Source organism: Pempheris klunzingeri, chromosome 1, assembly GCF_042242105.1.
Source record: "Pempheris klunzingeri isolate RE-2024b chromosome 1, fPemKlu1.hap1, whole genome shotgun sequence".
In the NCBI taxonomy this organism is placed as follows: Eukaryota; Metazoa; Chordata; class Actinopteri; order Acropomatiformes; family Pempheridae; genus Pempheris; species Pempheris klunzingeri.
The window spans coordinates 12,839,095-12,866,863 of record NC_092012.1 but is presented as its reverse complement, the minus strand read 5'-3'; the positions used below and the strand labels follow the sequence as shown (position 1 = coordinate 12,866,863).

General features: G+C 41.0%; 1 protein-coding gene across 1 annotated transcript; it reads right to left on the bottom strand.

The window, feature by feature from the left end:
• Positions 1-401: 401 nt before the first annotated feature.
• lgr4 (leucine-rich repeat containing G protein-coupled receptor 4) lies at positions 402-27,769 on the bottom strand. Its single transcript, XM_070832867.1, has 18 exons — positions 27,559-27,769; positions 18,466-18,537; positions 14,310-14,381; positions 13,447-13,518; positions 9,806-10,021; positions 8,217-8,288; positions 7,016-7,084; positions 6,358-6,429; positions 6,043-6,114; positions 5,880-5,948; positions 5,725-5,796; positions 5,150-5,215; positions 4,933-5,004; positions 4,753-4,824; positions 4,514-4,639; positions 3,280-3,377; positions 2,881-2,934; positions 402-2,774 (listed from the first exon to the last, which is right to left on the bottom strand). Exons 1-18 carry the CDS (start codon positions 27,738-27,740, stop codon positions 1,366-1,368), a joined length of 2,937 nt encoding a protein of 978 aa, XP_070688968.1. The 5' UTR covers positions 27,741-27,769; the 3' UTR covers positions 402-1,365.

The following is a 27,769-nucleotide window of genomic DNA, read 5'->3' as shown; positions in this document are numbered from 1 at the left end:
GGATAAATATATCAGGTTAACGGTTTCCCTCTGCTTCCAGTCTTGATGCTACATTAAGCCAGGCTGTAGCTTCATATTTAGCATATAGATACGGTGGTAATCGTCTTCTCATCCAACTATCAGCAAGGAAGGAAAAAAGCTTAATTGCTTTTATTTACAGGACACTCGTTTTAAACAGTCTATTATCGTGTTGCTAATTATAGCAAGCTGTATTCAGTGAGCATACACACTAATTGTCCTGACAGCCAAAAATAATCTGAACATCTGATAAAAGCACGTCTTATTGAGGCGTCAGTGGACCGCAAAGGAAATGTTTCTGTGTCTGCTGGGTGTGTTCAGTGGCAAACAGAACATGTAGTTCTGTATTCGAGAAATAAAAAAAAGTCTCCAAAAAAAAAAAAATAATAATCAAACAGTGCGATTGTAAAAAATAGGAAAATAAAGCCTAGATTTGAAAATAACTGGAATCATCCTTCAGACTCACGAATATAAACCTGTATGCATTTACAGTCATTTTTTTGTGAAGAATTAAACAGAGCGAGCGTGCTGTTGTTTGGGTGAGTGCTTGGATCATCATTCAAAGGCCACCTGAAATAGTCTCCACCCAGACACTCCTGCTGCTCCAACAATAAATAACATCTCTCACCACCACCAAAACAGTGATATCTGCTACTTTTATCACATTCTTAGTCTTAGTGACTTAAAGCAAAGAAGTGTTTAGTATAGACTGGTATTTACTTATACCACTCCCACAGGCAGGCAGGGCAGAAGTTATTGCTGACGTTACATTATTCCCCTCTGGTGGGTGACGACCACCCGAAAGTTACATTCACACAGAAAAGTCTAGGGTGATTATTACATTTGCTACATTTATGTAAAAAAAAAAATCAAAGTATAAAATCAACAGTTGCTGTGGAGAAGCTTTAAAAATTAACATGATGTATAATAATTAAACATTAAAAAGCTTATAAGTACAGGTGAAACAGAGAAATCACAAAATCACTGACACATACACTGAGGCTCGCAACATCATGATATCCGATTGGAAGCAAGAGGCAGGCACTGGTGGCAAGATTTTCCTTTCCAAGATCCTTTGTCGACCAGTTTGTGACATGATGTGCTCAGTTCAGCTCGCTTGGAAATGGTCTCAGAGTTCAAAAAGCATAGCAAGTTCCCTTGAAATGATAGGTTGTATCTCTGTTTCCACAATAATTACAACATAAGTGCTTGCTGAATAGTCTTTTAGCAGGGTGGTTGGCAAATTTTGTTGTTTGATACAAAAATGTTTACATGTTATCGTAGCATCTAAAATTCACATGACAGAGAGATTGGTGCACACAGATGTACTGTTGCTCTGAAGCGTCCCTAGTCCTTGACTCGAGGTATGTTGTATGAGTAGTGTACCAGAGGAAGGCCTCTGCTCTGGCAGAAGCAGGCTCTGCCACAGGCCTGAACCTGGTCCGAGCTGTCCGAAACAAACGAGTCCCCCTCGTCTGCGTACTCAGACTGAGCAGAGGGTGTGCCGCTGTCTGCCCAGAAGCCCTCAGAGCGCTGGCACACTGCAGCTCCAGCCAGCAGGGTGGGACAGCTGTGAGACTTCACCAAGTGTCTACAGACTGTGGAAGACGAGGGAGAGGAGCAGGTCCTGGCATGCAGCGCAGCCTCGCACTGCTCGCATACAACTGTCTCTCCACAAAGCTGCGAGTACACCCCACAGTCAAAGCCCAGTTGGGTGGAGGAGCCTCCGTCTGTGAGCTCCGACCCTCCGCCACCGTCATCTCCGTGACTTTCAACACCAGCTTTCACCTCTCTGGACAAACATCTGTGGCTGCGTAGCCTCAGCCAGTCCTCCCTGAAGGCTGGGCTGAAGAATACATACAGCACTGGGTTCAGGCATGCGGGCAAGGGGAAGAAAATGAGGGTGACGGACTTGGCGATCTCTGGGCCGCCGGCAGTAGAGCCAGTCAACAGAGGGGCGAAGGAGAAAGCTGCCACCGGGCAGAAGAAGATGCAGTTGGTGAAAATGAGCCAGGCTACATGTCGCAGGGCGCCCGTCTGCTCTGGATCTGCCAGCTCCACCCTGCCCAGGTGGCAGTACAGTTGGGTGTACACAGCCGCAGTGAACAGGTAAGCCAGCGCGTTGAGCAGGACCAGGACGACTGTAACACTCAGAGCTGGACTCTCACCGCCAGCGAAGGGCAGGCAGAGAGGAGAGGCAGACTGGTCACTGGAGGTCAGGAGAGGCAGGCAGGCTCCAGCAGCAGCCAGCAGCCCCAGCAGTCCTGCGGCCAGGCTGAAGCGCCGATCTCCTCTCCAGCAACTGCGATGGCTGCCGCCGCTTCTCCTGGGTGACATCATTACCTTCCCGAGAATCGTCCGCACGGCCACACTGCGCTCCACCGCCGCCAGCGAGAGCAACAAGACCGCCCACTCTGACGAGAAGACGGCCAGAGCTCCTGTGATCTGACAGCCAGGCCCCATTTCCCACCACACACCGAACTCAGCGAAGGAGCCCCAGGTAGCAACGTCGAGCACCGTCAGCACGCCGACATACAGGCCCGTGAGCAGGTTGGCCAGGGCCAGAAGCCCCATCAGCAGCCTCGCTGGAGAGAGAGACGGAGTGAAGGAGTGGGAATGGCCTGCGGCTCGGTGTGTGGGGGAGAAAGTGGCCACCAGCACCAGGCTGTTAAAGACCAGCGACACCAGGCAGATGAACCAGACTGTCAGACGAATCATCCAGTTACCCAGGAGGTGCTCGCAAGGCTTGAAGGCTCCTGCAGACGGAAACAATGTGGTTGTTCAAAAGTCAACATTCACTTTAGCTAGGTATTCTTGAGATTACTTTAGCTTCCACATTGGTAAAAGCTCTTTAATGCTTACCTGGTGAAGGAGAGCAATGCATAATCATTGAGATTCTCTCCACATCCTCCCCACCTAAAAAATAACAATAAAAAAAATATTTAATGCAAGAAAAGCTAATGTTAAAGAGACAATCTTTAGTGCTTTTGGTTGACTATCCAAATTCGTGTTTCTGCACTTAACAATCTGTAAACAGTTGAAGCATGCAGGCAAATGGAAAAAAGCAAAACCTTTCTATGTCTACATCTGACATCTGGTGGTCTGGGAATAAAGAATGATGTTAGAATGCTTCTGTACCAGAAGGCTTATATAAAACGATCTCCTTCAATAGTTTTAGTGGCTTTTACATAAATAAAACAAAAATTTTTAGCCAACATGTCAACTGTTCCATGGAAAAAGCTCCGACTGCAGCATTCCCACCTGTAGATTTCTTAACATCATTTTCCTCAGAAGAACTCGTCATTGAGTCACACCCGACAAACGCACAGCACTGGTAGGCGTAAGGGACAGAGATGGACCTACAAGGAAACAAAAATCATTCAGAACGACCGTGACAACCTGCTGAGTTCCTGTGTTGATAACACAGATGGTTCAAAATCTCAATACCATATTTGGAAAAGGATAAATAATGTGTTTGTCTGCAAATATGTGACCCTTCTGATTTTCTTCAATAATAATATTTGGATGTTTCCATAGTGTGTCTGCAATTGTGGAGAAAACAGACTCAGCTGGCTTTCTCGTTAAACGTTAAAGAGGGGGAGTTCATTTCTCTCTTTCTGTTAGTCTGTCAAATACATGTGATTACAACTGATAGAGAGAGAAAAACAGTGTGCGGTGTTTCCTTCAGTACGGAATTAGTCCAATTTAAAACAGCACACTCAGACATTGTCATGATCAAGAGTACCGTCCCAGTCAACTAAATGCCTGTGAAAAATGTAGTTATGTATGTGAGACATTTAAGGCAATTTAGTAGGTGAAATGATGAGACACAATCAAGAGATAATCATCAGTAGAGATGTAACAGAATGATTTACCCTCTTTGTTCACTGCAAACAAAAAAGGTGTAGAAAATACTCACTCAATGGCTAAAAATGATTAAATAGACTTTCTGAATACACAATAGGACACAGAAAAGCGAAAACATTTCTCAACACCGCAGGGGTCTGATGTTGCTATGCAGTTTATCTATAACTAATAAACTGATGGCCAGAAAACCACTCTTTAGATACTGGCAATATCTGTGTTATGAGATCCTTCATTCAGTTTAAAAACAGGTCCTTTAATGTTTGAAATCTATTCCAATCCTGTCGCTAAACCTTATAAATGTTCTACAGTATACAACTTTAATATTTCAATATAGCTTGATTGTTCTATTATCTTTTAACAAATCACAAAACTATTGTTTAAAAAGTACATTTTTTGTATGTTATGGCATGTTGTGCCTGTATTAGAGATTAACAGTAGAAAGCTGACAGAAAACGAGGGGAGAGAGAAAGAGAGAGGGACAGGTGCACATCACATGCGACCAAGGTCCCAGGACGGAATCGGCGATGAAACGCTCAGCGGCCACGAGACCATTTACATTTTTCTACATCCTCTCCTAAACACTTTAGATAGCAGAACTTGACAGTAGACCACAGAAGGTCTTTCGCACCTGAGTTTGGGCAGGTTTTTCGCAGTCAGCACATTTTTCATCTGCGGGTTCCCTGAGAGTTTCAACTGACTGAGGGCGCTCAGTCCACTTGTTGGAATCACAGTCAGAGAGTTCATGCTCAGATCTCTGCAAAAGGGAGATTGCACATGAGCAGTTTAATTGCGCACACAGCAGAGAGTCAAAGCAAACAATGACATGTAACTTGAGTTCATGGAGCACAACACACAGGTCCCACTCACAGGTTGGTGAGTGCGGTGAGGGTGAGGAAAGCGTCTCTGTGGATAACTCGGATTTCATTTCTGCTCAGGTCTCTGTGTAAAATCACATAGCAATGAACTCACAATCCAGCCGTAATACGATTGTGTTAACTGCATCCCATGTGTGTTATTGAGTGTGTGTGTATGACTGAGTGGACTTACAGTAAACGGAGAGCAGAGAGACCTTGGAAAGTGTCCCTATCGATTTCTTGAATGTGGTTGTGCTGGAAGCTTCTGTAGTTTGAAAACAAAAGCAAATAATTTACCGTAATTGTAATACCACTACCTTTTCCATTCTCAAGATAGAATCTCTCTGTTAAGCTTCACCATCCTTGTCTGAAATGATTCGTGAACTGACTTCTACATGTTCGACACTCACATCTCCTGCAGTCGGACACAGCCCTGGAGTGATGGTAGTTCCTTGATCTCATTGTAGGACAGGTCTCTGGTGGAGGAGAACAAACAGCCTCAACAATTGGAAAACAGGGACTATTTAAAATGAAGAAATAACTGGACTACGGATGGATTACTAAACCAGCCTACAGGGCGCAGGCCCAGGGGCCCAAGAGGTCAGGGGGAGCACCCTGGGCCAGAGCCTCTATATGAAGTGAAAGTTAATATTTCTTGTTGGAAAGTCAATCAAATTACAACAAAGAGACAAAAACAACTACAAAAGTTTTCAAATCTGTGAGTCTGGGAACTCTCTTACGTCTCTTGTCCCAGGGGTCCCAGGAATCGAACTATAAACAATTCATTTTATTAATCTATCTTTATCTACTTACAGTGTATTCCCTTCTGAAATGCCTCATTTTCAGTGTGCATGGAAATCTGGGACCATTTTTACGGTTTCAGTAAGCTGCTATTGATCTTACATCACCAGCGAGTACTATCATTTGTAGTAGAAGATCTGTTTCAACTACTACCACAGGTGACAGGGAAGGAAAATTCTCTTACAGCGTCCGAAGCAACTTGAGATCTTCACACATGTCAGCAGGGATGGACGATATCTTGGTTCCCGACAGCGTCCTGGAAATCAAAGTCCTAATCAGTCACCTCTGAGACACACAATAGCCCGAGCAGGAACAGATGCTGCATCTAAATTAACTCACAGACTCTCAAGGTTATTAGTCCACGTGAGGATGGGGAAGTCCTGCATCATGCTGGCCCCACGCAACATCCTGAAACACACATGGTGATGAATAGTGAAATCACGAACATCAAAGCCTGAGCTGGTATGGATGTGTCTGATTCATGCCCGAAAGCAGCACTTACAGGGAGTGCAGGTCAGACAGATTCTGGAAAGCCGAAGCACCCACGAAGGACAGAGGGTTGTCATAAAGATGTCTGGGAGGCCAGCGAGAGCAGAGGGGGAGAGTTCAAACCAAAATCATTTACTATGCGAGAATGGCACCATCTTCTGGACATTCATCTACTGAAGCTGTACACCATTAGCTAATACTGTAAGTGTGCTTCTCAGAAAGCACACTGTACTTTATGCATGGGATCATTTGCACAAATTTCACTTATTAGTGTGCTATGCATGTTTCTAAGTGGTGTCAGTGAATCAGAGGGAGAGTTTGACCTTACATGGTTCGCAGCAGGGGGTTGTTATGGAAGGCCCCTTCAGGTATGGAGGCAATATCGTTGCTGTGAAACCCGCTGCAGGAAGAATGTCAAGGAGACAGTGTAAAGACACTCTGCTCTGTGTGAAACCTGACATTAAGGTAAGTATGTTGAAATATGCAAAACCAAAAATAAAAATACTAGCAAAAGGTTTCTATTAACTCCCAGTGTCAATTAATTCAAACAGTCCTTTAATTGATCAATTTATAGTCCAATCAAGAAAAACAGAAATAAGACTTAAGGGTTTTTAGCCTTCAAAATAAAAGCAGAATTGTTGAAACCTGTGACGAAAGATTTCAGCTAATTTATTTCTTTTTAATCATCACATCCACTAGATGAGAGCTCATAATACTGATTTCACAATATCGTAATAAAAAAAAAGCTGTGTCATTTCTTTACCTGATCTCTCTGTAGGCAAATAGGAACTTTTACACAACTTAAGATTTGTATTTTGTATTTCAATGACAAGTATACTTATTCTTTTATTCGTCTCATGCCTTCTTTGTCAGATATTAGGTCAGATTATTTTAATCACAAAGACACTGACAGACCTCTTTCACACTCTGAGTGCCAGTGCAAAATGTTTCCCCACCACAGAGGAGAAATGGTACAATATACTCACAGTTCCTTGAGTTTGGGCAGAGCCTCTATTGATTTGGGAAAAACCATCAGGTTGTTGAAGTTAAGATCTCTGGGATGAGAAAGAGACACAGGAAGTCAGTGCTGTTTTCTTGCATTTTGATGACAAATTTCTCCCTCAAAAGCACAATAATTGATAGTACATTTTAACAAAAATGTTAATAAACATCGCTAATAGGAGTATCCAGTTACCTGGTTGTCTTTGTGACTGACTCCTAATAACAAAATATAATTTGCTAGCAGTGCTGAATGATTAACTCTTGTAACTGCAACATCAATGAACAACTGACTGGTACTCAGCATCTTATTCCTAACACATTGTGGTGCAGACAAATGAATGGAGGTGGGGCTGCAGTTGTTCTCATCAACAATCTGCTTTTTTTTCCCAGATTAATTATTAATTTATAAGAAAAGCAGCAATTTCCCCCATTTAAGAAACCACACTTTTGCTTGATAAACCACATGCAAGATAATCTGTTGTTCAAAATATGAATGGTTATCGTTTCAGCACAACATGCCGCACGCACAAGTAAATAAAAAGCAGGCCTGGAAATCTGTTGATACAGTATTCACACTGGCAGCAAAGCAGTCTTTCTTAACCAGATTTGGGTTAAAGGAGCATGGCACAACATGCTGAGGTGACGTTGTTACTAGAAAAGTGCATTTGAACATCAGTATCAAACTTTCCTGTCACAGCAGCTCGACCTCCTCTCTCCACAGACATTATACAAAATACAACAGAAAAGCTATAATGCAGGACTATAAAACTGCTTTCAATTCACAATTCAATTCAAACAATGGATCGGCCATAGAACCAGCAGATACGCAATCGTAAATGTCTCCAATTGGGGTTTAGAACAAAAAATGAAAAGTATGAGGACATCACTGGTCCCCTGCAAAGGTATGTGTGCTGTACAGTAGCTGTTTGCCATTAGCTAAGGCTGTCAACTAGGAGACTTTTAATGGCTGTGTGGCAGGAGGAAGTGAACAGTGGGAGGGCAGATTTGATAAGCATCATGTACTTTGCTCTATTTATCCTAGAGCAATTAAAGGAGGAAGTGGACACAATGATGTCTGGAGGACTGGAGCAGAGGTGGGTGGGGGAGCTGTTAGCACACACAAACACCAGCACACACGCTCAAACTGATGCACACACACGTCAACTACCGTATGACTGCACTTACAGTGTCTCCAAGTTCATGAGTCCAGCAAAGCAGTTGTCTCCGATCTCTTTAATTCTGTTGTTATGAAGATGCCTGGGAAAGCAAAAGCAGTTTTAAACACATCTGTGCAAGTTCCATTCCATGATGGACATAAAATAATCTGATTCTGAGGTTTTACTCCACTCCAGTTTTTGTAAAATTTTCCACAAAACTATTTTAATGTGATTTGTGAATCAGGTGTCTGTACTGTATGAGTGTATGCAGGAAGCTTTCCCTGCCTAATAGATTCAATGTCTTTTCTTCCTGTTTATCCTGACGTGTTTACACTAACCCTGCAGCAATACCACTCAATGAGTGTGCCTGTGTGTGCATGTACATGCAAATGTATAACAGCAGCAGTTAAAAAAAAAAAAAAAAAGTATGTGGAACAAACCTTTATGTTTGTGACACACCACATATTTGTACAAGTTCCTCTTGTGGAAGGTTTTAATATTTCCCACCATGCGTGAAACAATATAATAATCTTGATTATACATTTATGCTCGGAGTTGAGTTCCATTAACATTCAAATTTAAACCCCAACGGCACATTTCACTGCAAAAGTGATCACATGCAAAAACACAGCAGGGTATCAGTAGCAACCCGTTTTGTTGACTTATTAATTGTAAGCTATGGAAATAAATACAGTATGTTTGTGTTTGGAACCTGATTTGCAGTCGCTCAGAGGATACATTCAGAGCTAGTGCGGGGCATGTGGAGAGGTACTTTGCATTGATTTGTGGAGACAGATTACTGCATTTGATAAATGAAAAACTAAATTGGAATTATAGCTTCTTTCTGAATCTGAAAAACGTACACCCCCCCCCCCCCCCCCCCCCCCCCCTAAAATATCAACTTTAAAACAATGTCCATCCAGACATTACACACCATGTCTCAGAAACTACACAGACATCAAACTATTGATGTGCAGCCACACCGTAGAGAATCATGCACATGTGCTGGCTTTCAACTTTGAGAAATGTCATGATCTACTTCACACCCAATGACTACTCTCTTAGATAATTTCAGTAAACGCGTGAATGTTCTCAGTCAGTGTGGCTGGTTAATGAAGGTTTGAAAAAAAGTGCACCAGCAGGTTGTTCCTGCTGAGTTATTAAGAGTATAGGTCTACGAGGACTGCATGCAAACTTCTACTGGCTTTTTCTAGAGGAGTTCACTTTATGGACCCATTATGGAGACTGTTTATCACTCAAATACTGGCACTTTTAAAAGATGTGTTAGTTGATGAAATGCCATGGTATGTGACTGCTAAAATAATTTTTTAATCCAGACAGCATTGGTTTCATGAGACTGCTTTTCATGAACGTAAAAATATCCATCTGGGTATTTTTTTTAACAGCATACCGGATTCAATTTAGGCATTTATTGATTATACTTAGACTCTAAATGCGCCTAAAGAGATAAGCGCAAACAGCTGAATGCAATCAATGCACTTTTCTATCGCCAGAAACATTAATGAAACAGATGAACAGTAAACATTTGCACTTTGACACTACTGTGCAGGTTTTCATTCTAAACCACAATTAGAACAGTAGCTTAATATAACTTACAGGACAACAAGACTGGTGAGATTTGCAAAGGCGTTGTCTGGTATGTACGAAATGCGGTTAAGTGCCAGCGTCAGAGCCTGAAGGTTCATCTGGTGTCTCAGAGAACTGATGGGGACCTCCGTTAGGTTGTTATCATCCAACCAGAGGTGGCGTAGCTGCTGAAGGCCTTCAAAACTGTTGTCAGGGACTGTGGTAATATGGTTCGCATCCAGGCGACTGCAGAACAGAGAAGCAAGCATGGGGATGTTAAATTACTGATATTGAGGTTGACACAGTTATATGACACTGCTATAAATGCCTTACAAACAGAAAACAAAATAACAATGCAGGAAAAAAAAATATACATGTATTTTACTGATACCATATGGAGATTTTTTTTTTAACTCACATTTAAGTCACATTCAATGTATCTTATTGTCACTTTAGGGGTTAGCAATCTTGCTTTGGATCATCTTGCAGATCCAAATCCATCTGTCGGTTGAAGACTATTGAGCTCATCATTTAAAACCAGATAAGTGCACAAGTTTCAATTATTTTATCACTGACATTTCAACCACACATGGTCTTTTTAAAGGCATTGAAAGGTCTTGGAAGTTTGTTAATGCAATGGCCACCATGCCATTTTGATGTGCATTCACCAGACAACTCTTGCTAATTCTACCCACCCGCATGGTGTTTTCACCTAAAATGTAGAGGGGCAGAAGCTCAACTTCAAGATTCTGCTGGACTGCAAACTCTGCAAACATCTGATACTTTACTAACATGGCTTGAAAAAAAGACAGGCTGGTAAAAATTAAGGAGCTTTACTCTGTGGCTTTATTCCCCGTTTGCCAATACAATGCCTGCATTTTTGCAACCACTGCAATGGTCCAGCTCACTGTCTTTTCTTACCCTAAATTCTGAGACAACTGAAATCCTCCACTTAGGCCAACACATCATCTCAACTTAAATAATATTATATAATATAAAGTATACCAATCTAAATTTACATAATATAATAGAGAGATACTCTCAGGTTTCAGGGATTTCAGGGTTCAATCTCATATTTGACTCTTCCTCTTTGACTATAATGTACTGAAGAGCAGTGACTCTCTAATGTAGTCCTGATCAGAAGCCAAACGTTTGGTGGTGAAAAAAGGAATTTTTTTTTTTTTTTTTTAAATTCAAGCAGTATAGTGAGTGCACAAGTGTTCTTTTCACCATCACCAGTCTGTTTTCTGCTGCTATCCTCCCTCACTGAGTGTCTCGCCCTCCCTCAAAATTCCTCAAGTGTCTGGGCTGGAAGAAAAACAGTCTTGATTGACATTTAGCTCTCTAAGGCTTTATACAAACCAAGTCCTGGCTGTGCCAAAGCATATTACTTCAGCTACAGACCTTAAAACCCTCACAGAGAAAAGACATCTGTTAAAAAGAAAGAGGAGAGACAGAAAAAAGAAAAGGGGAAGCTAGGGACAAGGGGAGGGATATAGAGGGGTGATAATAGCTGAAAGCTGGATTTTCAGCACATTTCTCCAGCTGGATCTGTTCCATTAGTCCCTGTCAAACTCAAAGGCACAGTGGTGGTGGGAAGTGGCACAAATAGAGCCATGTACATGTCATGGTCTCAATGAAATTGACATTCAGTGGTGGCAGAAAAACAAAGTATAAGACATTTTGTCTTCATAACTTGTATATACTGTAATTTCGCTGGTCTGTTCTGTACATGTGACAACTATAGCATGTCTGTCCACGCTGGGAGAGGGATCCCTTCCATGTTACTCTGCTCAGGGTTTCTCCTATTATTTCCCTGTTAAAAAGGGACTTTTGGAAGGAGTTTTTCATCATTCGAATTGAGGGTTGAGGGACAAAGGGTGTAGCACGCTGTATAGATTGTAAAGTCCCTTAAGGCAAACTGAGACTTGTGATTTTGGGCTATATATATAAATAATATATATATAAATAAATATAAAAAATATAAAATATACTTTGACTAGACTTGACTTGTGAGGGCTGATAGTTAAGTAAACACGTGGAAACACACAAGCTCCTGGAAAACCCAACTTAAAGAGAAAAGTTAGCTACAGATCTGTTGAGTCAGATTGACCTACATTTGCACAGGGCTATTGCTGGGCTTCGTGTACGACAAACAGTGCAGCCAGAGTAAAGTATGTGATATGAGTGGAACCGCCCCTGAGTGACATCAACAATGTCTCAAGTGAATAATGGAGATTTCAACTGTTAGTCTCCACTTCCAGGAAGAGTACAGTCTTTTCTCTCATTATACTGCCATCTTACAGTAATGCAACTTCTGAAATAAAGTAAATGATAGCTCAAACTTTCTTGGGGAACGATAGTCATCTGCCTGAGATTGATCTGTACATTTAAAGCAATCTGATGCTCCACGAGATCACGACTCCAGCTGGAATTGAGTTGATGAGTAAGATGATTTTGAGTTTGAGTCATGCTAGCAGCGCTGCAATGTGATTGGTTGTACTTAGAGCTAAATGTTAAGGCTAAGAGGTATAATGTTTACCATGTTCACAATCTTAGTTTAGCATGTTCGCATGCTAACATTGACTAAACAGCACTGAAAACGAAGCTTAATGACATGGCAATCCATCCAATAGTTGCAAAGACCTTTTACTTGAAACCACATATGTGAACCGAATTGTGGCACTAGAGGAAAACTAAGAGGGTCACCAAAGTCACTGGAATTCATCCTCTGGAAACCATGAATGTCTGTGCAAAGTTTCATAGAAATCGATTCCACAGTTGTTTATCTATTTTAGTCTGGAGCAAAATGGTGGATAACAAGTACAACACTCTCATCCTCAACACAAGAATTTCAACAACAGTCCAAGCCTGAGTACTAATCTCAATTCTAAACAAACTTTTAGTGCATCTCGTCTGCTGTTAACACAGTGAAATCAGTGGCCAGTGACCTTAAACTAAACTCCATTGTTGCCTATAGACCAATTTTTGCATACATTTGTTTAGCAAATTTTTAGCACCAAACGTTTAGATCTTTACATACATTAGTAGATAAACTGTTCAACAGTACTCCTGTTACTGCTGGACTATCTTTGTGAGTAACTGTCTTGAATGTGGTTGTTAGTTTGGCACAAACACTGTGAATTCCACTTTGGATAGTAGGCTGTGTAAATACACTGCAGTGCTTTCTTTGACAACAGCACAACTGCAGCGCATCTTCCTGTCCAGGAATTCAGGACAAAAAGGCTTTCTCGTTAACTGCAACTTCTAGAGAAAACAGGGGCTATTCATCAAACTCACTGCCAGGTCTGGCGTGACTGATTTCTTACATATAAGCATGAATGACTGCTTTTTGCAGCAGCACCACCATCACCTTTTGATCATTTACATGTTTTAATCTGCAATTCAAAAGAGACACTTTTCAGTCCAAAGCCAAGGCTGGAGTTCCTCTCCTGTTAGGCCAAGTTTGGAAATTTACAACCGATTGAAACGACATGAATCCAACAAAATCTCCGACCAGTGCGATGACACTGACAAAAAATTATTACAAATATGCTGCAATAGCACTAAGGTCCACTTGAAATTCAAAACCTCTTAGAGGAGACAATATTACTCACACGTGTGTGTGTGTGTGTGTGTGTGTGTGTGTGTGTGTGTGTCAAATGACTTACAGAGACTGGAGAGAATGGAGGTTTTTCAGGGCTGCACTGGGCACAGTCTTCAGCTGATTATTCTGGAGCATCCTGAGGGGAAAATGGCAAGATGATGATTTCAATTCAACTTGCAGCACTTTTTCCTTCTATCAAGAATCTAAAACAATGTGTATCCACAGAAACATTAAATGCCAACTATGTCAGCAAGCTTTCTGAAGGTCTCCTCTGTTTGTCATTCATATGATTCCACACTGGCTACAGTTATTCCCTTTGGCAGAAACGCTGGCTTCATGCAGTTTTCCTGATCCTTTCTGTCTCTGGTGTGAATGGGGTTTGTTTGAGCTGCATGTAGTCAAAATACTTCAATTAGTTTCTTGTGTGTAGTTAGAAGTAACAGTGTGAATAAATCACTTGATATGATGTGTAAACGTGTGTTTGTGTATTCAGTCCTGTAACCAAGACCTCACCTGTAGATCAACAGGACTTTGAACTTTTGGCCCAGTGCTGAATCAACAGGGCTGTGCTTTGTGTGTCGCTCAATGTGATTGAGGTTGTGCAAACTCACTAGGGTGTGCTGCCTGATATAAATTATGCAGAACTAATTTTTACATGGAGCTTGTGTGCAATTCTCTGTTCAGGTTTTTCCACAGCCACAGATACTGTTGAGGCAGGGTTGGAAATGTGCATTTAGTCTATTCTAAGTGGAGGTAAGTTGCATGTCTCGGTTTAGGATGGCAATAACTGACAGCACCACAATGTTAGCATGAACTGAAATATTTACCCTCTCCACCAGTGTGTGGAAAACTTCACACTGTCACAGCCATAAGCATGTGTATTTGTGTGTGTGTTGACAGTGGTGGGGAGGGAGGGTTTATGCTTACAGGACTTTGAGCTGATGCAGTCCAGACAGGGCTTCAGGGTGGATGAATGACAGGTCATTCCCTGCAAGTCGTCTGTGGTGAAAGAAAGAGTATTATAGTTTGGAAATTTCTCAAATGTTTAAAAGCTACAGGAGACATTTCTGAAAGAAAAAAAAAGAGGCCAGTAAGAAAACAAGTAATAAAAACCACTGAGTATATTTTATTTCTGAATAAAGCACAGCATAGTGTTGAGAACTTCTTCACACCCCGCGCCTCAGTAGATTAGGTTCCAGCTCTGGAGGCGAACATGGGGCCTGGGGTGTCAAAGATGTGTTTCTGTGCCATGGCCTGTTGTCACTTCATCTGTCACCCACAAGAGATTAAAACTGTTCCTGGATATCCCCTCCCGAGGTCCCTTTCTGAGCCTCCCACCCATCAGTACTCAGAGCTCTCTTTAGAGCGACTGAAAAACTAATTCACTTCTGTGAAGCTGGTACAAGCAGCATAGGCTTGTAACATTTAGAACTGGGCAGCTGGTTCAGTCCCTGCATAAATTACTTGAGGCCGAGGGGCTACCTCCCTTTTCTGTTGGGGACAGGAAGTGTATAGGAAACAGGGGTGTAAATAAGCATGGGACAGGCTGACTGCGACACACAGCCCAAGTATACTATCTGGCCTGAGAGATTAGCGACACATTTATCACTCTGCAACGTGAGTCAGGCCAGGCTGAATTCCCTGCAACAAGAGCTGCTGGGTGTGAGCCTGAGAATCACGGCTGACGGCCGTAGAAGACTACATAACCTTCACATAGACTCCAAAACTGGTCTTTTGTTTGTATGTCAATGAATTTGACACACTGAATTAGAGAGCTAGTCAGCTGTAGCAAATCTATGAGTTGACAAGTATGAATAGGTGATGAAACCGATTAGCTGAAATATTACCTGTTGCGCAAGTATAGTGAATGGCATTGGCAACCTTTGTCACATTTTTTTTTTTTTTTTTTACTTACTTCCATTATGTTTTCTACTTTTTTTTTTTTTTTTTTAAATCGTTTGAGGTTTGACTGGCATTTTTTTTTTTTTTTTTTAAATTATGTCATCTTGTGCCCTCTTCTTCTGCAATGGTGTTTGAATGGTGCTTCTTTCTCCATTGCAGTTAATCAAACCTGTTTGTGAATTCTCACCACCTTAATAAAAACAGTGTCAATTCAGGTTGACTTGGCGTTGAGACAAATGAGTAACTTCCAAAGCTGCACTCCACAATAGCCCCAAATCAATGAAATAATGTGAACATTTACGTCTCTACTTATCACACACTTATGGACGCCTACAAATTCAAAATGACACCAATCTTGTCTGTAGCTGTCAAGTCATTCTCATTCATTTCCAACAGATAGTGACTTATACAGCTAACTCAATATGATTAAACCCAGAGCCTGCAGTCACTGTCACAAGCCGTTAACCACCACAGGCAAACATGGTTTGACAAATCATACAGATATCCTTCAGGTTTCACAACATAAAGAGCTTCTCCTCCTCTTGCATCTTTCAGCTAATTCAGTACATGTCCCCCTAGGCTTCAACGAGGACAGAAGAATGTGCTACATCTTGTTGAGGAAAGGCTAAATCCTCCTCTTGTGCAACACCACTCCCACAGGTCTACCTTTGTCAATAGCAAATTCACAAAGAGCCCCGCAGTGCACTCTGACAGCAGTAAAGGGCTACAAGCATGATTTGATTTGATTATTTGATTCACAGAGTAAGAAAAGAGGAGCAATTTGGCTTCATATTTTGCTGTAACAACTGCATTTAATTTTCTGTTTGGGAAACTACAAATCCTAACCCAAACAAGCACCCCTCCTCCACAACATGCTCCCACATGTACAATACACGCCTTTTTGTGCCACTGTTTTTATAAGTGGCTGTGATGATAAGCCTGTAACCTCATTTCCTATGTTCATGTTGGCAATGAAAATGTTTACTGCATTTTTCAATAATCATGTAATTATAACAGAGTTGTGAAGTGGGAGGGTCCATTGCTCTGGTTCCACAAGTTAAAGTCGTGTTAATTTTTCCCACAGACAGTGTTTTGCGGGGCTTACAGTTCTACAGCTTGGATCGGCACGAAACTCTCCTGATTGAATCATCAGTGCAAAAGGATTAACAACTGTGTTAGAAATTAAATTATCTAGTTCTTTGAGATAAAAGTTGTTAAAAGTTGATAAAAGCCTGTGTACCTCTCAGTGACACCGCTCAGTGTATAGGCAGAAATATAAAACTGATAGACAGAGCAAACCAGCCATTAGCAGCTGCTGGCGAACTCTCATTTCCTTGCTGGAAAGACAGAGGGGTTGGTTGAACTTTTACAGATCCACATTTATGGCTCTTTAAGAGAGTCACTGTGAGGGTACCTGTGCAGTAGCTGCTCTGCTCGGAGAGGCCCTCTGGTGTGCGGGTGTCAGCTTGTGGCAGCAGCCATACTGTTTATCATATGAATCTTCATGTACAATATGGTCTCTCCACAGTTTGAGGAGGGTCAATATACGGAATATATGACAGAGTTTTGTCTATTACATCTCAGTTAGGGAGGGGCTGTAGGATTCGGCCGACCTGACCTTTCAAATCCAAGCAGACAAGCTCATTTTGAGCAGAAAAAGTTGTTTTTGCACACAATGAATGGATGAATCACATTTATTAACATAATATGCCAACGAGAGTCCTTGCGCTTATGTGTACACCACAAAAAAAACTGGTGTAGAGTTTCTCTTTAACTGATCATTCTCAAATTGATTAGGATGAACATGTAAGAAAGTTTAAAAAAAAAAAAAAAAAATCAATAAAAGATTACAATATAAGTGATCATACAACCACAGGAGACTGATCCAGATATGATTACCACAATGCACTGTAGATGTGTAGAGTGCCTATCAGTCACAGGTTATTCTCAAGAATAAACACAAACTGCAAAGGAGACAGAGAATACCTGTCATCACGTCTGCTGAGCTTTGTAGTGCCTTTGGCAAGGAAGAAGGAGAGCGGGGGAGATTGCGTGACTACGAAGGAGGGAATATTTCTCCCTCGTCTCCGCTCCTGTCCTGTGTGAGGATGGCCTGCTCTTTTCTCTCCCTGATCTCTTTCTCTGTACACTCTTTCTCTCCCTGTCTTTGCCCTCAGGGCCCATGCTCTGGTTCACTGACACTGCTGCAGCCCTAGAGCAAAAAAGTCATCCACCTAAGTTAAAGCCTGCAGATTGGTTCCCAGGGAAAAAAAAGGTTAAGCAAACACATATGAACTATGGGTATGTGTCAACCAAAACACCCTCCTTCAAAAAACAGACACCACAGCGACAGTCCATCCAAGATGATGATCTAAGGCAAGAAAGAAGTAGCAGCGAGACTGGGTGGGTTTTTTAGCTGCATTGCCATGGAAACCATTGTTTTGCCCTCTTCCTTCCTGCCTCGCATTCCTCCACACAATGCGATGAAAAGTAAATTGCCTTTCAACAAAGCAGATTGGAGTGGTGTATGGAAAAGAAGAGGGTGAAGACTCGGCCAGCTGAAAGATGCACGAGAGCTGAAAAAACATGCCCGCAAAGGCCAAGAGGAGCTGGAACCACTGGAGTATGTTCACTCACTGGTCATTTTGTTTTCTCAGGGCTGCATGTTACCTGATATCAGGTAGACAGATTTTATCTCTGACTCCCAGCAGCACCGGGCCAGACAGCAGAGTATTTAAAGAGTGAAGTAATAACAAACACCCACTAAGATTAGATGTACGCCACTCAACAAAGCCCCAGAGCGTAGATGCGCTGTTGCCACCCTGATAATCCCTTAAAAGCCCCAAAAAAAATAAAATAAAAAATCCACACAGGATGTCACATGAGTGCTGCTTCAATACACGGCGTCTCACCTCACCTTTTTAATTGAGCTTTAGTGCACCTTTCATAACTGTCCTTGGTCAACTCATGAATGGTGAGTGATTCGCAGCCTCGCGTAATGCTGCGCTCAGCTGCAGCTTATCCTCTGCAGCCAAGTAGAAGGGCATGTTCTACACCTATACTGTGTGTTTTGCAGTACAAACTCAAACATCCAGGTGCATATAATAAGGCCCAGCCCTCATGTCAACATTGTACAGCGCAAATACATCGTCAACAAGGAAAGAAGGGGGCATGTACTCACAGCTCTTCCAGATAGGGGAAGCTCTTGAATACATATGCTGGGAGCTCAGTGATGTTGTTCATGCTCAGGTCACTGTGGAAACAAAAAAAAAAAAAAGATATTAGTCAGAAACAAAGTAAAATCTCTGAGTTCATTGCCTCCTTTACATCAGAGTTTGCTAACGTTGTGTCTAGGACTTTGACAGGCAGACTTGACAGGAGATTTTTTAAAGAATGATAAGATATATAGAAAACAGATATCATTTTTTAGAAAAAAAAAAAACATTTTAAAAATGCATACTTGTATAGTTTTTAAGCAGTCTCCAATAATCAACCACTTTTATACACTTTCCGGAATCATTATATATTACGTATTCTTTAACGATTTTGGTTGTACTTTATTTAAATATCTATCTAAATGCATTTTATTGTCTTGTATTGTCTTTTGCAACTGCAAAGCCCTTTTTAACCCTGGTTTAGTGTGTTATATAAACTAAATAACTAAAGTTGTATTTAATTGAAGATTTTAATGAGGCGCAGTACTAAAAATGTATAAAAATGAAATCATCTGTGCATGAGACCTTGTTTTATCAAGCAAACAAGCAATTGAAATACTAAGTTGACAGGGGGTTTTTCTGTAATTGTAAACTATGTATATAAGTAGTTGTGTCACCCATCCCTTATGTCGGTTTTGTCTTTTGACTGTGCCTGCATGAGTGTAACCTCAACAAAAGGAAAAAAAAAAACTTGAAAAAGCCCTTCTCCTTAGCCCCAGGGATCTTCATTTTTCAAACCAACTTCAAGTAAAGATAGGCATGTAGCAGCATGAAAAATATGCACACAAGACTTGATTTGCTTCCCCACCAAAGTTAATATGAACATGTATTTACATCTTCATATCGATAATTAAAAAAAACAAAGCTGGTACATATATGCATACTACTGTAAATGTGTTAAATATGGGAAAGCATGGCTGTGTTTTTAACTGGCTGTTACAAGTAAGGGACTCTATCAGTCAAAGAGGGGACAAAAGGCTGTCTTAGGTCTACTGAGGAACCCTACACAGTAAAAGCAAACTCAGCTCTGGATCCCTAATCTTGATTACGAATCAATCCTTCAAAGAAAAGCCCCCTAGACGGCCTGTGTAAAGAGACGGCACATATCAAGACCGAAAAAACATCCGGGATTCACAAATGAAGCAACTCCCTGCCCCCCTCCCTACCCTTTCACTCTCCAACTGGCCATCTTGAGTTTCACTGCCAGATCTCTCTAGGACCTTGTGTGTGGGCCCCTGAATCCTACAAGGATCATATTGCCCTTCCTCTGCAGTCCCAACGATACAGACACACACGCACAGAAGCCTTAAAAGGCGGGCCCTGACAGAACCCTCATCATCCCTGAGACCTACGTCCCATCTCCACTTACCTGGTTATCCAATTACCATACAGACTGCAGCTACAACAACACTTCCATCAACATCCACTCACTCCTTATCGTTTTTTTCCAACCCTGACAACATCTCTGGTGGTGTTCTGCAACCACTGCTGCAGAACTGCCACCACTGGTGGTCAGACGGATACATCCCTAACCACATTTTAAACCGTTTGACTAAATCTTCCACAGACTGTTGACTGGTCTGAACCACATGCAGAGCTGGGGAGTACAGGAGGCCTGCATGACTCTATCACACTTCCTCCCTCCCTCTGTGTCTGGCTGCTTTACTCATCAAGGTCCTGGCCTGTCCCTGCTAACATAGATTGAAGGGGACACTAAAAATGCAGCTGTGATAAATGGTGACAAGCCTAAACGCTTCTACAAACAGGTATCAGTAAATTTCTATCCCATGTGCAATTTGGCTTCATTTTAGCAGAGAGGAAGCAGAGAATCTGAGAAAAGAAGCAGACATGCTTTGAGAAAAGGAAAATATGGCTGCTAAGGTGAAGAATGTACATATTCTAAAAGTCAAAATATAACCCAGACAAACCAAAATCTTGTCCGTTGCCTACAGATTCGGCATCCACATCCTGTTTAGAGATTCTAAATGTATTGGTTAAGGTTGTAGTAGCTAACTGATCTTGACTCCTAAATAAATGAATCGGTCCTAAATTGCCCCATTTGCATTTCCTATTTGCGTAATTGTTTTAGTATACAATGGTACTAGGGCTGCACCTAACTTTTTTTTTTTTTTTTTGATTGATCTTTTTTTTGTTTGGTCTATAAAATGTCATCAAATATTGAAAAATTTTCATAATTTCATAATTTTCACAATCAAAATTCCCTGTAGCCAAGCATATCTTCAAAGCTGCTTCTTTTGTTAGACCAGCAATCTGATAATCAGTTTACTATCCAATAAAATGAAGAAAGGCAGAAAATTCTTACAAGAGAAATTTTGGCAGTTACTTAAAGCAGTTTTCTGTCAGTCAAAGAGCCTAAATCATTTCAGCCCTTAATGGGACATAGATTGGCCTGCACTGTGATTTAAGTCAAATTAAATAAAAAAAAATAAATCACATGGATTATGGTGTATACTAGTGGGTACACAGTGTAAAACTATGGTTTGCAATGGCATAAGAGACATAATGTCAAGTTTACTAATGGAGACAATTGTTCTGGGGCCAATGGCATTTGATGATTTTTAAACAGTGTGTAGTGACTTTATACTTATATATACTATACTATATATACTAAGCATGTGAATCAGACTTTATAGTGAATACATCACTTCATAGTGAATGTGCACAGAATGAATGAGATGAAGAGAACATACACAGGGCCTATTAAATCTGTTACTAGGACCAACTGAGCATACTTAAAATGTGCTAAAGAGACGTTTTACCTGTAAAACACAAATTATGCGTCTGAACTGTTGCGTTTCTTCCCGATGCAACACATGTATGTTGTTATCTGCACATCTGTTACATCTCTGAAACCTCCTACAATATACAATGTAATAAATTACTGAAAAGGGATATTTCTTTTGATAGTCCAAACCTGCGGCCAATTCATTTTATTAGACTTATTATATAAAACATGACCATACTACATTCCACAGAAAACAGTTCCACAGAACTTAAACACAGCAATGAAGCACAGATCTGCAGCCAGTGGCACCAATAATCCTTATAATTTGGCCTGGTTATAGCTTGTTTACAAAGTACAGATCGGCACAACAGATGAGGCACTAAATGACCACGCAAACTAGGTCTTACAATGAGCTTAGTTGTTACTAAATATTTACACTTCATAACTACTGAGTGTAACTGCTGCACAGTCGCTTTAACCATCTGATAAAACCTCTTGTTGAGAAACTGTAAAACTATTTCGAGGAGTGCGACAGGCTTCATAAATAGGAAAAAAAAAACTGTATTGGAGCTACTCGCCCAACCAAACCAAACAACTGGGAGAGGACGTAATGGAGATCCTAGCCAAGACGCTAGGAAGTACAGATCTCTGGGCCTGATAAAACTAAAATCCTAAACCAAAATTTTCTGTGGAACGGTGCAAGAAAAGCCTGTTAGATCCATTATTATGTGATTCAGTGCTGTAGAACAATAAGATGTGAAATTAAAAAAAGGCACCTGTACCTCCTGACTAATTTGAAAATAATTTTCAACCTGTTCCCTGAACAAACCATCAGCAGTGTTTGTTTTAATTTGTGACCTTTCGTCTATTTTGCGAAAAGTTAGATGCAACATAATATTGAACATTTGCATGAAGACAATGATGTAAAGCTGTTATGAAGAAACGGCAGGAACCATGTTGTCCATAACACATAAATTCTCGTGCAAAATGTATAGAGCAACAATAGCGCATGATCTTTTCAATGTTGCAACAGTAAACTTTTAAAAGGAGATGGAAGAAACCAAATGGCACTTAAAGCGACAATCTGGCACGTGATCACATTCCTGTTTCTGTCACAGTGTGTTAGTAATAGTGATAACGGTAATAAAGACATTAAGATCACTCTGGTGTTTTATATTGCTGTAAATCGAATATCTTTTAGTTTTGGACCATTTGTCAGAAAACATCTGAAGATTCCACTTTGTACTCTGGGAAACTGGGATGAACATTTTTCACTATTTTCTGATGTTTTAAGGATTAAAACGATGAATCCAGAAAACAGCCAACGGATTAATCAATAATGAATATAATCTTACAGTCAGGAATGAAGACTAAAAGATGTGCAAACACAAAGTAGGTCCACATCCAGTCAGATATAAGTTCAATTCCTGAAACATGAATTTAACATGAAAAAGTATTTGTTTGATGTCGTGACATCCTTTCTCATTGATCTATTTCACACTCTCCACTCTCTGCTGAGTTGTCTGTCTGATGAATAACTTCAAGTCTATTTTTTTTTTTCCCAGTTAGGAATATAAGTACATCACTGTGTGCTGGGCTGTGAGCTCTGTCAGATGCCTCAGAGTGCACATAAATACTGCAGGTGAATGGATCCAGTGTACACTGACAGCTGTTGGGCTGCTTTCACTGTAACGGCCAATGCTCACAAAGTATTAAAGAATAGTTCTAAAAATAATGTTACAGTAGTCAGATCTTTCAATAAGGAAACGTTGCTCAGATAACATTTTTCAATTGTATAGTTATTATCTTTCATCAAGGCTTAAATTCGGCCTCCAAATGCTTCCCTGTTTTCTGAAATGTATCAAAAAAGGCTTCATCATAATTTAGGGCTAAAACTAGCAAAGAGAAAGGACGACGACAAAGGCATTTCTTTCAACTACATTGAAGACAAAACACACATAATCTTAATTACATTAGTATAAGTTACATTTCCACTTCTCATATTTTTCAATAGTACAAGCAATGACTTTGCATATTGATTGGAGTGGATTTGCATATCTTATAATGGAAATGACAAATTCTCTTCCATGATGTGTTTCTTTTAACATAATCTCATTCTTGAACGAGTGAAACCTGAAAGCGCCCCATCTCACCCCATGTCAACAATCTAAATACTTTTGAAAAGTGAACTATATCAAGATTAAGACCTCAACAAACCTCCATTTATATCAAGTTATCACTATTGATAAACTGCATGTCATTTTTAGAAAGCAGGCACTTATTCACAACAACCCAACACAAATGCTGCATCACTCCATTGGGCCAATGGTACAACGAATCATAATTTCCATATACAGTGTGTTTAATTTAACTATTGCTGCAGCACACTTCGAGACCATTCAGTGAAATACACTGAAAATACAGGGACAATGAAGTGACAAGCATTACTCTGCACAGTTTTGTCAAATATCATTGCTTAGGTGCATAAAAAAGATCATATAAAACATAGTAAATATGTACACAATTTGCTACAGACGACATTTAAAAGCTAACATATCTTCATTACAACACATTAACAACAGAAACAAATAGAAGGTTCATGAATGCCTCTGCTGCCTTCTAGGACTGCTACACTTTCAAGTTCTTCATAGTCCATCTGAATAAATGCCAACTACATATGATCACCTATAGAATTGCAGTCACAAATACCAGGTGTGCTCTCCATGTAACAAACGTTGCATCTAGAGAGTATTTGCCATGTCTCAAACTAACTTCCAACAATCTGGACATTGTTTTTCCAAACTCTTACATCCTCTTAAGTTACGCTGAACCCTCTCCCATTTTCTTTGGTGTCCCAAAAGACTCCTAGGGAAGATTTTGCTTACTAATTTTACAAAACCTTAGGACACAGAAACCATTTAAGTCAAAAATCCAACACCTTAAATTTCTTATTCCTTATATCTATTAGCAGTTAGAAACTCTGTGATAGAGGGTGGTGAGAATAGGTGTACAAGTGGAGGACAGGGTTGGGGATTCAGAGAAGGGGGGGCAGAGCGTTAATATTCTCCCATCCACAAGTCATCCTGTTTGGGAGTGGGAACCACTGACTGGCTCCTTTCACCTCTGCTGACCAAGAACAAAAGTATCATTCAGTTAAAAATGGATTGAGGGCACCAATGGTGAAGCAGGCAAGCTCCACCAGCAGAGTGCAAGACCCCCCCGACGCCACCCCTCCTTTTTCCCTAAGTCTCAACCCTGTTCACGCTATGAAAGGACCTAACACAACTGAGATGTAGGCTGCAATAACCCCCTCTTGCTCCCTTAACATGCACAAGCGTTTATGTAGACACTATACCAAAACACGAAACCTGCACAGAGGCTCGGTGTCAGGTAAACTACATACCTTGAGCAGGAGTGTTTGCTTTGTTACTGGCTGAGGGGCCTCCGCTTTTCTCTCATCTGCTTTTCTGTGAGAGGGCTGTTTCCACTACAGATGCCAATACTCAAGCCCCTGTGGGCTGTAGGTAAGAGTCTGCTCCAACGCCGTCATATGAGTTATTGTAAAATGTCTGGTCTAAGGCAAAATAGATCGGCTACAATAGAATAAATAGCCTAAAATACTCCTTGTATAAACAAATCTTTGTAATAAGGAATTGTCCCGACCTTTGGGCATTGTCACGCTTAGAAAACACCACCTTGAATCTGTAGGTTTCTGCTACTATCTCTGTATATGTGTGTGTGTGTTTGCATATTTAAATGTCCTTCCTGTTATTCTCTATTTCATCTTACAGATTCTGAAAACATGATAACTGCAAACAAACGTGCACAAGTGTAGTTCAAAAGCTGGAACGACAAAACACTCAAGTATAAGACTTTTTTTCTTTACACACTTTACACATCGGCAGATCATTGTGGGTGCATTAGTCCTGAGAGAAGGAGCCCGTGCAGCTGCAATATGTCTCACTAATCCATCATGATCCCTAACCCCAGTGCTCCACATACAAAAGACTGAGGGAGCGGGAGAGGACAACTTAAGTTCAAGAGACCAGGAGAACAAATGAGAGTAGGACAGAGAGAGGGACAAACAACCTTTCACATACTTTTAAGAGTTGGGAGTGAATATATTAGGCAGTTCAGTGTTTAAAATCTGTCACAGAGCATTTAGATAACCGGCTGTGAGACCAGAAGATAGCACAATCTTGAGAACAACATATTGTTTTCCATTTTGGCAGAAAATAGGCCAGCACGGCGGCAGTAAGGGCTATGATATCATTTTGTGAAAACATTGTTTCATGTTGTGATTGAGATGTCAGACTGCCCATAATAAAGTGGAGTATTTTTTCCCCCAGATGATAAAATACTCTGAGAGTCTCAGCTGTGAGCAGCAGGCCTAGTGTGGCATGTCTTGACAGCCTGGTATATGAATCCACTTCCTCCGTTTACTTTGCCCAACACTTTCTTAACAATGGTGATTATAAAATGGCAAAATATTGGTTTTGGTGAGCTGATTCTTAAAAAGGTGGCAAAGCAACACAAACGTTTCCACAAACAAGAACAACCCTTTTACACTTCTAGGCAAGGAGACAGTGAAATACAAGCTATTTTGTCAACCAGTTAACACATTTTAAATAGACTAGTGCCAATGTAAACTAACTTAATAAAATCCTAACTTCTTCTATTTGTCTTTTGAGCGAGCACAGCAATTACAAAAAGCCACAATAAATTGCCGTTTCCAATGCTGTTACTGAGGTGGTTACATTAGTTTATGATTAACCCAGAGGTTGAGAAACAAACTGAGGAGTTTCTTCATGAGGCAATCATCAACTGTATCTGCACCACTCCATAAAGATCCAACCTACCTGGCACCCATTTTCTCCATTTCTTATGAAACTTAGTGCCCTCACTTGCATTAGTAGTTAAACTCTGTCAGACTTGTGGTGAGAATGTGATAACGCCACAAGCTGGACTCCTAATTATTTTGTACTAAACAGCACTGGGAACAAGGTACAGTCTATGTCCATGCAGCATTACAAATCTGGCTCCATTTGCGACCTAAGCACCGTACATTACATTTCCTACCCAGATCTTAGCGGAGTTGGGCTATGTTTTTACCGGTTATCCAGCAGCAGGTGGCAAAAGATACTTTTGTGATCCAAGAGATGTCAGATATGTAAAGTAAAAATGTTTGTCAGGGGCAAAATCAATGTTTAAATCCAGTATTTCCACAGACTGCACCGGCCACTGCCGCTTAATATTCTAGTAAAGAAGAAATGCAGAGCGGAGAGGCTCAAACTGTGGAAATACTGGATTAAAACGCTAATAAGACCCCTGACAAACATTAAACATTTCGTGGAAAAGATCTTTGAGATCACAAACAGAGTTTTGAAGACGCGGCCTGCTGCCGGACAACAGGTGAATAACAGCGTTTTGTGGGAACATAAGGAGTGCTGAGGTCACAGATCCAAATCACGTCGGTCATGAACCCGACTAAAGCACAAAATGAATCTGTAACAATTCTGGTAACTGATAAAAACCAATTTAGCAAAAATGTTTGACATTAAGCGGTTCCAGACACACGAATGTGAGGATTAGCTGCTTTTCTAAATTACTTTTTGGGGATTTTGGACAGGTGTTTGGACAAAACAAAGCAATTTGTAGACATCTGCTTGGCTCTGCAGACTTGTAATTGGAATTTTCCACCATTTTGCCACATTATAGACCAAATGTGAACGATTAACTCTCACTACATCTCATTCTTCTACGGCTCGTCACAAAGCAGTGAAAGATGTTCATCATAATCCCTCAGAGTCCACAGTGGCACGTTCAAATCACATAGAAAAGAATCAAATCTGCACATTTGAGCCACTGGAACCTGAATATGTAATGATTAGTCAAATATTGAATATTGAGTGGGCTGATTAATATCTAAAATGACTACTTAAAAACACCTGATAATGTGACCATTGGTTTCAGCTCTACTCGAGCAGAAGCTGTGAGCTGCTTTAACAGGGTTTCAGGGAGGGAAAAGTTGGTGACAAGTTGTCAAGCTTTAACTGCGCGTAGTTACACTGAAGACCTTGAGAGTTTGTCGCCAATTAAACACCAAACTCGGACCAGAAACTCTTCCCCACATCTCCATCGGGACTTTTGTTTTTTAATCCGAGGGGAGCCATTTGTGGAAAGTTGAAAGCCCGTGATTCACTTGCCATGTAAACACAACATCCCATCCTCGGGCCTCCACGGTGAGGCACTTTCTGGTTGCACGGACATGTTTGGAGGTAGTGTTTCGCTGTGGAGGCTGGTTGGCACTTACAGGTAGTAGGTGAAGGAACTGAGCCCGGTCGGGACGGTGGTCAGCCCTCTCCCGGAGCAGTCTGCACCCCCATCTTCATCGCAGCTGCATGAGGGCGAACACACGGCCGTCGACTGCCCTTGACCGGCGGCACCAGGACGAAGGAAACACCACAAACATACCCAAAACAAATCCACACGCATTTTCTCCTCGGTGGGGTTAAAGCGACAGA